The 16,860-nt window shown below is 47.9% G+C and overlaps 1 protein-coding gene across 2 annotated transcripts in view; it reads right to left on the bottom strand.

Moving 5' to 3' along the window:
- SLC9A7 (solute carrier family 9 member A7) overlaps positions 1-16,860 on the bottom strand; it is a 522,426-nt gene that overhangs the window by 267,016 nt on the left and 238,550 nt on the right. For both annotated transcript variants that reach the window (XM_078658221.1, XM_078658222.1), the window contains exon 3: positions 8,557-8,634. In XM_078658221.1, coding sequence (XP_078514347.1) covers positions 8,557-8,634 — 78 coding nt within the window. The remainder of the gene's footprint in view (positions 1-8,556; positions 8,635-16,860) is intronic.

Genomic DNA, 16,860 nt, shown 5'->3' with positions numbered 1-16,860 from the left:
CCGATGGTGATCAGACTCTTGCACTTCAAAGACCGGGACTACCTGATACAAAGGGCACGCTCGGTGGGCCCCTTCAAAGTGGATAACAGCTCGGTCACGATCTTTCCAGATTATACGCGAGAGGTTCAGAGGAATAGGGCATCGTTTCTGGCCGTGAAGAAAGAGCTGAGAAATGAGGGTATTCAGTATTCCCTGCTCTTCCCGGCCAAACTACGAGTAATCCTGGATGGGGCGACCCAATTCTTCCAGACCCCCGATGAGGCGTGGACTTGGCTGGAGTTGTACCGCGCTGGCACGGACCGCCAACAAAAAGGCGACCGGGAACGACAACAGCCGGTGCCAATCCGGAAGTCCCAGCGCATCCGCAAGAAGAACAAACTTAAACAGGCACAGCGAGCTGCCGAGATGGCGGAGGACAGAAAGGGGGCGCTGGTAGCGACGGCGTTCATCACGGGTTCGCAGCAGGAGAAAGAACTGGGAGACTCAGACTCAGAAGTGGAGAGCAGGAAGTCTGGGGAGGAACTGTCCGAGGCAGACAACGCTGTGGGACCGGAGGTCACCCCGCAGACGGCGGATGGGCTGTTCAACGAGTGACATTAGCTGAGTGGGCCTACACTGCGGCTGCTGCTGGAGCGGACTATCTGGGGTGTCTGGCAGATCGGCAGGTACTCTGATGTGACAGTCGTAAGGGATCTAGGGCTTGGAGCGGGGACTCGGTCTGCCCCGGGTCGGCCCGGGCCTCCCCTCATTGCCCTTAAGGCCTTCTGTGGTGACGACCACAGTATAGTGGACTGTGTGTGATGTTTTTGGTTTGGATGGGGGCTGATGCTTTGTTATTGGGTCCTGTTCTGGGGAGTGGGGTTGGGAATGTTTTTGGGGATGTTTTACGTTGGGGAAAATGCTGCCGGGATGTGGGGGTTCAGTTGATGTTGCCGAATCGGAGGGGGAATAGAGGCAATGGGAACATTACCTGATTTAAAAGCCCTTACATGGAACGTCCGTGGCCTCCGTACGATGTCCCGGAGAAGCAGGGTGCATGCTTACTTGGTGAGGCGGGGCATTCAGATTGCATTGTTGCAGGAGACCCACCTGACCAAGCAGGAATGTGCGGCGTTGCAAAAGAGATGGCGAGGTCAGGTGTTTGGTACGACGTATTCGGCGTTTGCTAGAGGGGTGCTGATATGGGTGAGAGCGGGAGTCCCATTTCAGGTTACGAACCAATTAGTGGACCCTGAGGGCCGATTTGTGGTAGTGGAGGGCAGGCTGTATGGCCGGGAGGTTGTGCTGAGCAGTATCTATGTCCCCAATGTGGACCAGGCCGGTTTCTTAGACAAACTCTCCGGATCGCTGGCTCACTTCCTGGCGGGCCCCATTATAGTGGGAGGAGACTTTAATTCCATCACGGACGTGGCACGGGATAGATCACATCCACCGCTGGCCGACTCTGCGGTACGGAGGTTGGCCGCGCACAGGAAGGATTGGCAGGAGAGGTGGGGCCTGGTGGATGTGTGGAGGGAGCAACACCCTGAAGTTAGGGACTACTCATTCTTCTCAGCACTGCATGCACTACATGTTAGAATAGACTCTATCCTTTGTAGCGGTAATATGGCAGCACTGGTTACACATACGGAGTACCTGGCCAGGACTATCTCTGACCATAACCCCTTACTGATGACAGTACGATGGCAGCGGGTGAGGTCTGCGGTGCCGACGTGGAGGTTGGGCCCTGACACACTAGAGGATCCAGTGTTTAGCGCCACAGTCCAGCAGGGCGTCGAGCAGTATTTTGAGGTGAATGAGGGTACGTCCACCGCGAGATCGGTGGAATGGGATGCGATGAAGGTGGTGGTGAGAGGAGTGTGTATGGGCAGGTTTGCGAATGTCAGGACGACGGTAGTGGCGGATCTGGAGAAGGCAGAAAGTGCGCTAAGGGACCTAGAGCGGCGCAGGCCAGAGCGACCGGAGCTACAGGGCAGGCTACTAGAGGCGAAAGAGGTAGTGGCAAGGGAAACTGAAAGACTGAGATGCTTTGATTACAAGTTGTACCTTACCAAGGTGCACGGGGAGAGAGATAAGGTGGGCACGCTTCTTGCCAAACTCGCAAACCCAGAACCTAGAGGCAGCCCGATCATGAGCATTAAAACGGGGACCGGGGAAGTGGTCTATACCCAGTCAGCGGTCTTGAATCGCTTCCAATCCTACTATACGACTCTATATGAGAGCCAGTTGGGCGGGGAAGGAGTTAGGATAGATGAATACCTGGATGCTGCTCAGCTCCCGACATTAGATGATGAGACTGCGAAGGGATTGGGCGGTCCGATAACTCTATTGGAAATTCGGGTGGCCATTAAACAGATGGCTAGGAATAAGACGCCGGGGGTGGACGGCCTGCCGGTTGAATTTTATGCGAAATTCATAGATATTTTGGCTCCGAGACTCTTGGTGGTATATTCAGAAGCACAGACCTTGGGACGCCTCCCCCAATCGATGAGGGAAGCCTTAGTGGTGCCGTTGCTGAAGCCAGGGAAAGATGCCACAGAAGTGACTTCATATAGGCCCTTATCTATGCTGACGGTCGATTACAAGATCTTAAGCCGTATTCTGGTGACTTGATTGCTGCCGCACATGACCACATTGGTCCATGAGGACCAGGCGGGGTTTATCCCCACGAGAAATACGTCCCTTAATATCCGCCGCCTGATTCGTATATTGGATGGTGCCCAGGCCATGGACGGTAGATCCGCAGTGTTGTCAGTGGATATCGAGAAGGCCTTTGATAGCCTGGAATGGCTATATCTTGATAAGGTCCTGGAGCAGTTTGGCCTAGGGGGTGGCTTTGGCCGCTGGACGAGGGTCCTCTATGCTGATGCAACGGCCAGGGTCAGATTGGGACAGGCAATTTCTCCTGCCTATCCGGTGCGTAGAGGGACGAGGCAGGGCTGCTCGCTGTCCCCCCTCCTGTTTGCATTGGCGATGGAACCGTTGGCGGCGCGGGCGCGAACGGGAGGGCTGTATCCAGGAGTCTTGAGCAACGGGGAACTCCATCACATCTCGCTATATGCGGATGATCTGCTGCTCTACTTGGAGGACACGGAAGGCGCCCTTGATGGGGCGACGGAAATGCTCTCCCGGTTTGGCAGGATGTCGGGCCTTAGGGTAAACTGGAGTAAAACCTGCATTTTCCCGCTGAAGGGGAACGTGTCGTACCCCCCTCTGACGATGGACGTGGTCTGGGAGGGCTCCTGCTTCACCTACCTGGGGGTCCGGGTTTATCATGAGGCTGCTGACCTATTGGAGGGAAACGTAGGCCGTTGCATACGGGGGTTGCGGGGCTGCATGACTTTTTGGGCCTCTCTCCCCTTGTCGGTGCAGGGCAGGGTAGCGCTGCTGAAAATGGTGGCACTGCCGCGGTTGCTTTATTATTTCCGCACCTTGCCGGTATGGATCCCTCTGAGGATTTTTAGAGAGTTGCGATCGATGGTAGTTGCCTTCCTTTGGGGCCACGGAAGACGCAGAGTGGCGTTGCATACTTTGTATAGGCCCAAGCTTGAGGGGGGGATGGCGGTCCCCGATTTTGAGTTGTACTACCTAGCGGCCCAGCTCCAGATCTTGACGCAGAACGTCGCGAGAGAGTTCAGGGGCCCCGACCAGGGTCGAGGGAGGGGTATTCAGCGGCACGTCCTGTCCTACATTGTACTGCAGCAGAAGCTGAGATTGGGCGATCTCACGATTGAAGAGAAAACCCTCAGGTCGTGCTGGCTTAGGAGCCTGAAGAGAGCAGGTTCTGCTCGCCCTTATGCTCCAGAGATCCCCCTGGGAATGCTGACAGCACTGCCTCATGGAGGGGATTGGTCTCAGTTGGCGGAATGGGAGGCCATGGGACTGCAGATGGTGGGAGATCTTTATGCGGACGGGGTGCTAGTACCCTATCGGGTGTTGCAGGACCAATTTGGGCTTGCGGATGGGAGCTACCTCTTGCATGCCGCGGTGACTACGGCGATGCAAAAACACTGGCAGGGGGGACTGGGCGAACCGGAAACGACTATGGCCTGCCAGTACGTTGTGATGGCTGCGGGTACGGTAAAGGCGGTGACCTGTCTTCATTCGAGAATGCTGAACGAGGGGCTGGCACCGTTGGCTGAGCTGAAGGGGAAATGGGAGAACAGCATAGGTAGGCCCATACCGGATTCGGTGTGGGGCCACATTTGGAAGAGAACTTGGAAGGGTTGTAGGAACGCGCGCTTCCAACAGGTCCATTTCTTCATATTACATAGAGCATACCTGACGCCAGGGAAAATCAGACGGCACTTTCAGGTACAGGATGCAGCGTGTCCGAGATGCTTGGCACCTGCAGTTGAGTTGGATCATATGCTGTGGAGTTGCCCGCGGTTAGGGACGTACTGGGCGGAGGTGGGAGAGCTTTTGAATGCCGTCACGGACAGGGAGGTGAACTTTGACATGGCCGCATGCATATTGCTGTGGTTCCCACATACGGCGAAGACCAAAAACACGAGCAAGTTTATCGACTTAGGACTTATTCTGGCGCAGAGGGAGATTACCTGGCACTGGAAGTCCAGGGAGGGCCCGTCTGTTCGGAGATGGTCGAATGAGCTGCGCAAATGGTCCCAGTGTGAGAGTGTGATCAGAATGCGGCAGGCTACGCAGACAGGTAATGAGAAGAGCTTGGAGCTTGCGAGAGCGTGGGAAATGATTGTGCAGGCCCTGAACGATTACTTGACCGGGGATGCAGAGGAGGGAAGCCTGGACGGGGAGGTTCCATGAGGCTAGGAAGACCACAGCTCGACCCCGATGGGCACTTTGACGTCATTTTTGGAACCCACAGATACTACCCGCATCTATGGCAGTAGGGGGGGGGGGTCGGGGGGATAGATACTAGGACACTGCTGACACACCGAAGGGGGCTTCCGAGACAGGGGAAACCACCTGTTCATCAGCGATCGGTGGTAAGGAGACACGTAGGGTTCGAAGAGGAATGAATGGTATTAGATGCGATCGGACAGATGCTCTAGTAGAGAACTAAGGTAGAGCTGCCGGGGTGGATACTGGGAGCCCGGACATAGCATAACAGAAAATGTGGGAAGTATCAGCGTTGGGGGGGGGAGTTTGTTAGGTAATAAAAAGCAGATACATGATCGTGCTGTTGACCGGATGTCCTTTTGACCGCTATGTGGAACAGACTGAAAGGGATTGTTGGTACGCCGCCCGGCCTCCGGGATGTGGGCTAAATGGCCGTGTACTATGTTGTTACGGTGTGGTGCCTCGCGTTGTAAGAGGATGACTGGTCGTTTGACATTGAAGATTGTCTATAATTCTGCAATAAAAACAAATTTAAAAAAAAAAAAAAGAGGTTAGACGTAAACCAAAAAGACATCATACCTAGTGCCTTTATTGGGAAGTCTGCATTAATTCCCAACCAACGCATGGATAACCTTCAACATGCTCACGATCATGCTCAAATCCGTCTTTGTCAACATTCAAGTAGTGGTTTCCACCCAAAACACAGTTCACCTTCAACATGCACACAATCCTGCTCAAAAGCATTTTTTTCAACGCTCCATTTACTACGCGCTAAAATCAGTGAATATATGAAAGGGATCTGGTCACCAGACAACACGGAGCCCCTAACACATGAACTAGTCGATATGACATACCTAATTGGAAACGCGAGACACTTCACGAGATGGATATACAGGAGCATTCGAACGCATGCAGCAGCCCACTCCAAGAGCTCATAGAAAAATGGTTGGATGACCCGGGCCACGAATTAACAGATAAGGAATGGGGGAAATTGTTAGAATATCCCAAGCAAGTGTCACGTAACCCTAAATTTAACCTGATCCAAATTATGTTATTACATGGGGCATATCTGACCCTACATAGGCTGAGCAAAATGTTCCCAGATTCGGTAGACGTATGCTCCAGGAATATATGATGATGCAACGAATTCCGTTGCAACGCATGCCTTTACCACGCATGCGTTACAACGGAATTCGTTTACCACGGATAAACTTTTCCTCGAATAATTGCGTGGTGACGTCATACGTCGTTAAGAGAAAACGGCATTTTTTTCCGATTTCTCTTTAACGACGCTGACGCCGACGTGACTTATGGTGAGTTGTTTTATTTGGGGGGAGACCCCCCCAAGCCCCCCTTTTTTTCTTTTTACCTTTACCACATATGCCTTTACTACAAACATCGTAGTAAAGGTATGCGTGGTAAAGGCATTAGTGGTAACCACGCATGCGTTGTACTGCATGCGTGGTTAAAGATTTCGGGGAATCGGCTTCGTTGTAAAGGCCGTTTCCCATGCTCCAGATGCCACACTCAACCGGCGGGGCTATTACACATGATTTGGGCATGCACTAAGTTGATATCCTTTTGGGAGACGGTCTACACACTCCTTAAAGAAGTGACTCCAGGTATAGGCAACAACACAGTGGAATTTGGTATACTGGGGCTTTGTAAAATACGCAAATCTCAGAAAAGACAGTACAGATTTGCAAACCTAGTACTTACATTGGTGAAACGTTCAATTACTATGAGATGGAAATCTGCAAGGTTTTTCAGTTCTTATTAACAAATAAATGTTTAGCAATGGGAGGGATGTGCTACAGCGTCATGTATACTCTGTATATGCAATTTCCGAGGCTGTACCTTTGTTCAGAATCATTGTAACTGCTTTCATATCTAGACTTTGCAATACCTTTGTTGTGCTTCCTATGCTTGAAACCAATAAAATGTGGGGGTTTTTTTGGTTTTTTTTAAAAGCATTTTTTCCAAAACTCAAAAACACTTCGAGGAGAGACTCCTCCTTTTTGGCTCCACCATCAACCAAAGTTCCAACTTTCAGACACAGTTGAGAATCGCTCAGTGCTTCAAGACTGGAGCAGAAAGGCAATCCTACTTTCAGGTGCGGAAACAAAACACCATTCAAACAATAAAACCAATCAAACCTCAAGCCTGTAGTCAAGGCAAGCAAAATCTATTCATCTTCAACCTGAAAATAATTTACTTCAAAACTCATTGGTTGTGTTAGTGGAAGTGGTTAAGCTGCATATAAACCCAGACAACATACCGGAGTTTAGTTATAAAGTCTTACATATTTTCGAGCAGCCACACACAACAAAAAAAAGCTACAGAAGCAACCAGCAGTAATCTTCTATCAGCATCAAAACAGAATTTTTGTAGAAATATTTTAAAAACACGACATCCCAGGCAGAGGTTAAATTCGTAATAAAACCCAGTGACTCCAGTTTAACACTGCAATTCAGCAAGTACACTATATCTCCAAGCAGTGGATATGAGTTGCAAGGTTAATGTTCAGAGTGATCAGGTCTTACTTAAAAAATACACATTTTTGGTTAGACTGTCTGGATGGTGCATGCTCATTCTCCGACCTCCTATCCGCAGCACATTTTTTTTTCATATGTTTGGGGCTCTTCACTTCCATAATGATTGAAGGGTTTAGACACCTACGAGTAAGTATAAATTACTAATGCACCAACTCCTGCCTGTCCATCATCAGACTTTCCTCTCTCCTCTCTGTTCCATATCTAGTGGCAGTAGCAGAGAAAAAAAAAAGAACACAATTGCCAGTACTGGACGTCACTTATACGTATTTATGCCGACCTTTATGAGAAAAGCATACCGGTCCGTTTTTTAACTTACGTCACTAGTTTATTGGTTCATTTTTTCACTAGTGGAGCATTATTTTTTCATAAACATATCAATAACTTTTTTGTGCATGTACAAGTATAAAACATTACATTACATCAAGGTCTCAATAAACAATACAATTTACAAATTTACAACACATCCAACTGGCCAATACATTCGTGAATGTATTGGCCAGTGTGCGAGTTGGATGTGTTGTAAATTTGTAAATTGTATTGTTTATTGAGACCTTGATGTAATGTAATGTTTTATATTTGTACATGTACAAAAAAGTTATTGATATGTTTATGAAAAAATAATGCTACACTAGTGAAAAAATGAACCAATAAACTAGTGACGTAAGTTAAAAAACGGACCGGTATGCTTTTCTCATAAAGGTCGGCATAAATACGTATAAGTGACGTCCAGTACTAGCAATTGTGTTATTCTTTTTATTGATTAGGCTTAGCCTTGCTGGGTCAGAGCCACGACCCTGTGTCGTTTTTCTTTAGTAGCAGAGGAAAAGGCACTAAGGATTGGTTGGCTGAGAAAGCTTGTGGGGTGCAGGGCCTGGGCACAGGAAACACCACATAGGTGCTTGGGCATCATTTTAGTGCTATGGCATTTGTTCCGGCTACATGGGTCAGTCAGTCCACGTGTAATAGGTGAAGGGCACTAAAAGAACTACAGAAATGATGAAGTGGAGTAAGTTATACTGTCTGCTAACTATGTTACTGACTTCTTGTATACATGTTTATCTCTCAATAACTCGCAACATTTTCCCCGAGCAGAAACAAAAGACAGGTGGTTAGCTGTATAGAATGGCATGCAATCATTGCAACACAGAATATGAGTTGGGGGTTCAGAAAAACATATGCCTACCTTCCTCAGGCTGTATCCAGCATGAAAGATAATGGGTGGCAATAAAATGTTGAAAAATACTTCCGGGTCAAAAGTTACCTGAAATGAAGCAGATGGGGAGAAGTTATTAGAGGCATTTTGTAATGTTCACAAACAGATATACATATACATTTTATATATGACATATATATATATATATTGAGTGTTACATCAGTGAGAAGAGTGACTTAATACTTCTGGTTTGATATGGATAACATATATGAACGTTCTTTTAAATAGATATAATTGGGATCTTTTGGAAGAATTCAAAAGCATCATAGTTCGCAATGGTGTCAGGAGTTCAGCATTAACACCGTCTATGTCACTGATTCAACTTGGATGAGTTGCCTAAAATCTAAACACTTATCCCAAGAATGCTCGTGTGACAGCTTGAAAATCGAACCTGTTTGAGGCTCTTAATTGCCAAAGTTACAAGTTTTTTGCTGTACTTGTGACAAGTCATAGAAGTCAACAAAAAACCACTTTCTATTAATTTAAGATTTCCCCATTCTGTGGGCAATACACAGAAGTTTACTGACATTTTGATAGACTAGGAGATAGCTGACAAACTCAAGATTTTCAAAACAAGGTGAGGGCTTCTACGCCTTGAACAGTACAGCTATAAAGAGACACTGCACCCAAAAAAGTAGATCGTATTAAAGAAATGCCAGACGACCCTGCCACTGCAAACACGCGGCTAAAGGCATGCATAGTACAAGAGGTGGCCAGAGAGGCTACAGTCAGGAGACCAGCCGCTGGAAAATCCACCATTCTTTCAAAAGGTGACATGAGCCGGAAATGCTGCAGGGTGAGATCTTCCCCTCAACTACTTTTGAACAGGATGCTTACGAGTAGTAGCTTTAGAGAAACAACTAAATGCTAAAGAACAAGAAGCAAGCAGGACCCATCACAGGTAATCTTTACGGAGCGATATTAATGGCAAAGTTGGCTTCGGGCTCGCATGTGGGCATCCATGTCAGGTGTGACCTGGTCTACAAAAGCTGTACCAACCTCAACACGAAAGCTTGGTGGTGACAAACAAGTGGGAACAAATGCCCCTTATACATTTAGAGGTGGCTAGGGTAGTGAGTCTTTAGGTTTCTTAATGGGCTCACACGGATGAAAAATACATATTCATGGTGTTCCTGAATTGCACTAATCCCAAATATCGATATATCAATAAAAATGCCAATCCTGGGAGGTCTCAATCCACGGGGCATAAATGTTCGCAGCCCTCCTGTGTCTTAACATGACAAATGCCCACAGCACTCACACATATTTACAGTTACCAACAGGCTAAGAAACGTCTCAATTCACGGGACAAAGATACTTGTAATGCTCTCGTGTTGGCAGGAGATTAATGCACATGGCACTCCCATATATTTGCAGTTACTGACAAAATAAGAAACTGACCCACCCGTATTAGCATGCCAATCATATGAAAAAGCCCCTCACAATATAGGACACAATTAAAAACATGGTCACTCTATAACCAATCCAGTAACTTAAGGACATGTGAGCAGATTGTGCCAACCAAACGTTGACACTAGAATGGTAGTATACGTGTCCAGTGATAATGCCGTACCTTTGCATTAAGCTTTTCTACGCTTAATATTAAAGAGCGTACAGCGTGGGTTACAAAGATAACTCCACTACATATTTACACATAATAGCGGACATCGTATGTCGGCACCACCTGACACCCTCAGCATAGCATAAGGCCCGCTCTCATCTTATTCTGCATCAAGCTTGACCATCCATGTTTCAGAACGTTAGCCCTGAATAGCGGCGCCCTCATATTTAAAAAATGATGTAATAAGTGAGTCTAATCAGTCACACCTGATTCTTAACGTCAGGTGCATCACTTGACCCAAAAACATAGAAATCAGGCAGACAACATAGCTGCCATTTTGGAGTGGGGAAAACATTACGTCAGTGGTAGTGAATCACATAGAATGCCATCACGTAATCCAAAACCATAAAAAAAAAAAAAAAACACAGCTGCCATATTGAAATGGGGAGATATTAACATAGCTGTTACTCAATAAAAATAAAATACAGTCCAGGACAGTGACAGTGCGTGTGCGCGCCTAGAGATTAAGATGTATGTCGGCAACCAAAATCATTTCATATAGATATGGACACAATGCAAAATAGCATAACGTGGGAAAAAGTGTCCAATATTACAAGAATTATAAAAATCATATATAACATTTAGTAGAAAGGGTCATCCTAGTACACCATAGCAGGTAAATAGAACACCAAAGGCTACTCCATAATGAAATCATTCATTGTCAAAAAAAAGATCATGGGGCTGCTGTGTTTTCACAGTGTGGGAAGTGTGGTAAGTTGTGATAACAAACAGGGTTCCCTTCGGATCCATTCACAATACCTTCTAGTTGTTTTACCTTTTTGCATTAATTGTTTGTTGCTCGCTATGAGCCTTTCCAGCTCCTTTTGGAAGGAAGACCCTCCCCTAAAGGGTTTTCAAATACCAAGAGACTAGAGGTGGCGCTACTTGTTGAGGCAATAGAACTATTGCTAGCTGATTTGAGTTACACACTCTCCCTCACTCTCTTCCTGCCATCAATTTGGTTACCATTGACATACTCTTTTGCAAAAGTATATATACAACCCTCTCTGTAGTCATCATCATCTCTCTTAATTTTTCTCTTTTTGTTGTCTTTCAGGTGTTGATGATTTTCCATTAACTTATTCAATATATCACAGTTCTTTCCAATTAACTCCTTAAATGCCATTGCCTCAATATCTTTTTCAAGATTTTCTGTCTTCGATTGTAACTTGGCCCCCTTAATACTGGCATGTTTAACTAGTATGCACATCATTGTGTATGATGCACCCTCCAAGTTACTCTCCCATTCCCCAAGATGACTAAGATCTTCAAAAGTAGGGAACATCAGAATAAGTAACCCTCTTCGTATCTACATACTGCTGTAAGGTGAACCGATCCCACCAGTTCTTGCTTTTTCAATTGCTCCAGTTTCAGAAAACTAGAGTGTAATCCTTTATTGTGTTGATCCTTTGACAACCATGTCAATGAAGTAATACTTTTTTCAAACATATCCTGTGCCAATTCCTCTTCTTTGCCATTCATTCTCAACATTTTCACCTTATAGAGTTTATATGGATTCAGTTACAGAGAGTGAGTGCAGTAATGTCCAGAAACCGAAGTATAGACAACAGAAACACCAATGGTGGACCTGAATAACCGCATGGCAAGAATAAAACACAGGATTTCAGATTCAACACTTTGCAGGTGCATATCATTACACATTTCATCAATTGCAATACACGTTCTGTTATATATGTGATCAGTTGTAATTGTGATATGATCTATTTAGGCAGCACAGCTCGCAACCTTAAGTCGGTCATTCAAGAACATTGCAGAGAGCTAAGAAATGGTGATAACAGATATCCTATGACTGACCACTATAGGACTGCTCATCCAAATGATTACAGTTTTTGTTTTTTCGGTCGAGCCTGGGCAGTGCATACCCTGCTCTGCAAGGCATGCTGTAGTGAGGTATGGCATAGAAGCCCTGCCCATCTTTTCAATTGGCTCCTGTTAATGCCCATTTGAAATCGTTGCTTTTCATTTGTAAATAGGCTTAGTAGTGCCTTCTTGGTAACATCTTGTCTGCATTTGTAACCTCCCATAACGACTAGACCTTTTACTGTGTCCTTACTGTATAGCTTGCATTCGCTGCTGGGGAGAACTCTTGGCGGCAGCTTTTTTGCTTGTATTTACAGCGCGCCATGCATGCTTTCACTTTCATAATGCATTGTTTTGCCACGTCTGTTACTGCACTGGGAATAACACTGGAAGACTGGGGGATAGGGCAGAGGGTATGGGGATCTGCACACAACTGCCAACTCCCAAATTAAGTTAAGTAGCAGTTACCATTCCCTCCTGGCAGACTTTAGAGATAACGCTGAGAGGGAAATACTTTATATGGGAAAGTACCATAATGCTAGTGTACGACCAGGGCGAGCGACCGGGCCGTTTGCTGGCCCAAATGGTCCAGCCCCCTTATAGCAAGGCATGCATACCTGAATTGAGATCCTCGCTAGGACAACACTTCACTGACCCATTGGACATCCAGGGGGAATTTATTTCCTATTTCAAGGCTTTATACGCCACTAAACTGGGCACTGACACAAGTGATCAAGAGAATTACCTAACTGAGGTTGCGCTGGTGTTCCTTGAAAAGTTCATGCAGGACTTCCTGGCTGTCCCCATAACGGAGGAAAGTATAGATGAGGCGATATCTGCATTGAGGAGTTCGTCCGCACCGGGGCTTGATGGCTTCACTGCAGATTTTTATAAGGCCTATAAAGATTTATTGATTCCCCAGCTCCTCGCTATGTACGCGGAGGCCCTTGAACTGCAAGTCTTACCTCCCACTCTCCGGGAAGCGGTCATCATTTTGCTCCCCAAGCCAGGTGAGGACCCGCTACTGTCTACTGTTGTCATTGCTTAACCTAGACTACAAAATATTGGCAAAAGCTTTGGCCTGCCGTCTGTCCTTACTGATGGAGTCCATAATCTCCCCTGCTCAGTCTGGATTCATTCCTCACCGCTTGATGGCCTTTAATCTCCGCACGTTGTTTAATACCCGGCATAGAATCAACCCTGAAACCCCTGCTGCTGCAGTCCTGCTCGACACGGAAAAGGCTTTTGATTCCCTTGAGTGGCCATTCATTCTGTCCATTATGCAATGCATGGGGATGCCCTTCGGTTTCATAGCCACCACTGCTCTACTATACAGTCGACCGACGGCCCGGCTTCGACTGAATGGCACGTTGTCCCCCCATTCTCTCCCTCACGTGGCACCAGGCAGGGCTGCCCGCTGTCCCCGTTGCTGTTCATTTTAGCCATGGATCCCCTTATTAGACACTTTCAGGAAGAACATCTGCACAGAGGTTTGCCATTTCGTACGGGTCCTCAGTTAGTCTCCTTGTATGCCGGTGACACAGTGTTGTATGTCCGCAATCTACGGATTAACTTAGACCCCCTCATCCGGGAGATATTAAGTTTTGGCGTATATTTCGGCCTGGGAATCAAATGTCGCAAATCTGTAATTTTCCCACTCACTGCCAGCACGGTCAGCTGGGACCTGGAGTCCCCCCTTAAGTGGAATACCCACTCAGTCAAGTATTTAGGCACTCATATACACCTTAACACTGAACAGATCATTCGACGTAACTTTGGGACGGCTGTTGCTAGATTGGAGATGCAGGTTGAGAAATGGCTCCAGCTCCCTCTGTCCATGGCGGGCCGGATATCATTAGTAAAAATTATTGTGCTGCCTACATTTTTATATTTATTCCAAAACATCCCTATCCCACTCACTAAAAAAATATTTTTAACTCTGCAGTCCCATTTGATAAAGCTGGTGTGGGGTGGCGGCAACCCAGAGTCAGCTGGAGAGTGATGACTCTCCCCTGCGACAGAGGCGGGTTTGGGGTGCCCGACCTTCGATTGTATTACCTAGCTGTGCAGTGCAGCTTTGCACAGGCATGGTACCACCCTGACGCCAGAATCCCTTACCTTCGTCCCGAATCTGATTTAGTCTTACCAGATACGCTTGCTGCAATTTTACCGAAGGGTTTCCCCAGAGACCCCACGGACATCCAACCTGCCTCGACCACCAGTTGGGCTTGGGACCAATTGTGTCGCGTCACGCACACTCCGCTGCTCTACTCTTCAGATCTACCACTTCCAAATCCTAAAATGATCCCCAGTACTGGCGAAAGGTTGATACAGAAGACATGCCTCAAATTCTGTATTGTGAAGCTGGGCGACTTGTTCCCCAATGGGCATGCTTTCGATCCGGAGGATGAGGCCCTCTTTCCCGACGCCACCTTCATGGACATATTTGTCCTTTCTCGAATTCGCTCTGCCCTTAGGGCTATCTATCCTGACTACCCTTTGGAGCCCCCTTCTTTCCCCCCACTTACTACGGTGATTGGCAGTGAAAGAGGGGTACACATTGTTTCTCAGCTCTATAAGGCATGTGCTGCTATTGTGCCGGTCAATGAGGATAAAATACGCAAAGCCTGGGAGGAGGATCTGGGCGGTTCGATTTTGGACGAACAGTGGACCGCCTGTTGTGCGGTCACCAGCAGGGTATCTCTCAACAGCAGACACAAATTGCTTCACTAAGTTTTTACGTCGAATGTACATAACCCCAGCCAGGCTCCACAGAATAGGCCCTAGCAGAACACATCACTGCGCCAGGTGTAACGCCCCACATGCCGATTTTGCATACCTGGCTTGGACCTGTCCGAATGTTAAAAAATATTGGGTGGGGGGGGGCGTGGCCGGGCAAGATGGCCGATCTGACTTAATCCGTCTAGGCTCCCGGTTCATGCACACTTCAAGTGCTGGAATCTGCGGCTACAGGTACCTGTCAGCGCCGCAAGTGGAGCACACAGTGCGGGAAGATGAGGGGCGCCCGCTGAGGAAGTGTTTCTGAGCTGATCGCAGCGGCGGACATCTTCTTTCACCACCTTTGTTGTGGAGAGTGTGCGCGTGCCTCACAAAATGGTGGCGCGCCATCTGACCCGACGGAACTTTTGCTGGCTTATTTGGGGAAGAAAGCCCTTCGGGGGATCGCCCCATCGTCTCCGGTACATCCCAGGTATTTGCCAATAAAAGCGTTTCTTGAACGCCGATCGAATGCTGCGAGCGGCACCCCTGCCTTACCTTAAGATGGCGGCTGCAACTCCCCGCGGCGATCATCGTGTGCTGCCTCCGGTGCCCCTATGAAGCTGCCAATTTCTATGTTAGGGGGCTTTACTGAAGCGCTGCTTGCCTCTTCAATCCCTGCAAACTTGTGAGGTTTCCAGGAGAGTATTGAGGACTTGCCAGTGTAGCTGCTCTTACCTACTGCTGCAGGTCTACTATCCACTACTTACTCTCTTCGCACGGGACGAGATCCTTCAAGGTGCATCCTGCGGGCGCGAGTGGTCATCGCACTACCTTATTGGAACCACCTTCCCCAGAGCCCTTCTCAGACTGCGCCGTGGATTCCTGGGGCTCCAGGCATTCCCCTGAACACTAGTCTGCACTTGTCTTCATGGCTTCAGCTGGTGATCATGCTCTCTTGAGGCAGATTGCGTACATCATCCAACTTCGTTTGAATACCCTGCGTCAGGTTTGAAGTGCTACGTCTCTACAGTGCTTTGATTACTGCTTTAGGCACTACCTCATGTCGCCTCTTGGATATCCTTCCACCCGCGCCAGTTCTAGGTAGCGGTTGGCATGGGGCTCTAATGAGGGCAGAAGCGCTTTCCACGTTGCGACCGAGCGCTGCAACTTCCACCCTTGCTTGATCCTAAGATGGCGGCCGCATTTCCCCGGGTGGCAGCGAAATTGGTTATCCGTGCTCAATGCCCTGACGAAGCTGGCGGTCTCCATGTCGGTGGGCTCCTTTGAAGCACTGCTCGCCACGCCTATTCCTGCATGCCCTGTTACCCTCCCAGGAGCTTATTGAAGACGTCTCTGAGCCATCACTACCACACGTTACAGCAGCAGTGCCCACTGGTTCCGGATTCATTCCTTGGGGGTGAGCCTAATCAACGCACTGACAGTAGTCGCAAGAGGACCCTGTGCTGCCCCTATTGGATCCATTCTCACCTGAGGACACTTTAGACGGGTAAGCAGCTCTGCTGGGCTCCCTCTATGCGCCAGACCGCGCCTGTCTGTGGGTCTTCTTGTAGCGGAGGTACTCTTCTCTCGCATCTGGATGACAGGGGCACTCGAACCAGGTGGAGAACCCTATGCCGGCTTCGGAGAGCGATTCTTCCCCTGCGCTTAGATGAATGCTGCGGCTTCCCAATGACGCTCTGCAGATGCCATATTGCTCACGCTACTCCTCAATTATCTACTCTGCTCTGAGAGTTTCAGCCCTATGCCGCCTAAGGAATCAACGGGCATGCCATCGAATAAACTCTCAGATTTTTTCTCTGCCGCAGAAACACCTTCAACGCTTCGGGGTGACACAAGCGCATCGACACTGGCCCTCACAAATACTGACCTCCTGACTATGTTTAAAGGATTCAAATCTGAACTGCGTAATGATATTAGTCAGGATATCAAATCCTCTATAGATCAGTTACGGTCGGACCTGACAGATCGCTTGGCCTCCCTTAAACAAGATGTTGACTCCGTGGGCACGTGAATCCTAGACCTCGAAACACAACACCAGGAGCAGGCTCAACTTTCTACTGAGCTCCGGGAAGAGGTCCGCTTGCTCAAAG

This window comes from Lissotriton helveticus, chromosome 8 (assembly GCF_964261635.1).
Source record: "Lissotriton helveticus chromosome 8, aLisHel1.1, whole genome shotgun sequence".
NCBI classification, from domain to species: domain Eukaryota; kingdom Metazoa; phylum Chordata; class Amphibia; order Caudata; family Salamandridae; genus Lissotriton; species Lissotriton helveticus.
The sequence above is the reverse complement of the archived record's forward strand: the minus strand, read 5'-3'. Positions and strand labels throughout refer to the sequence as shown.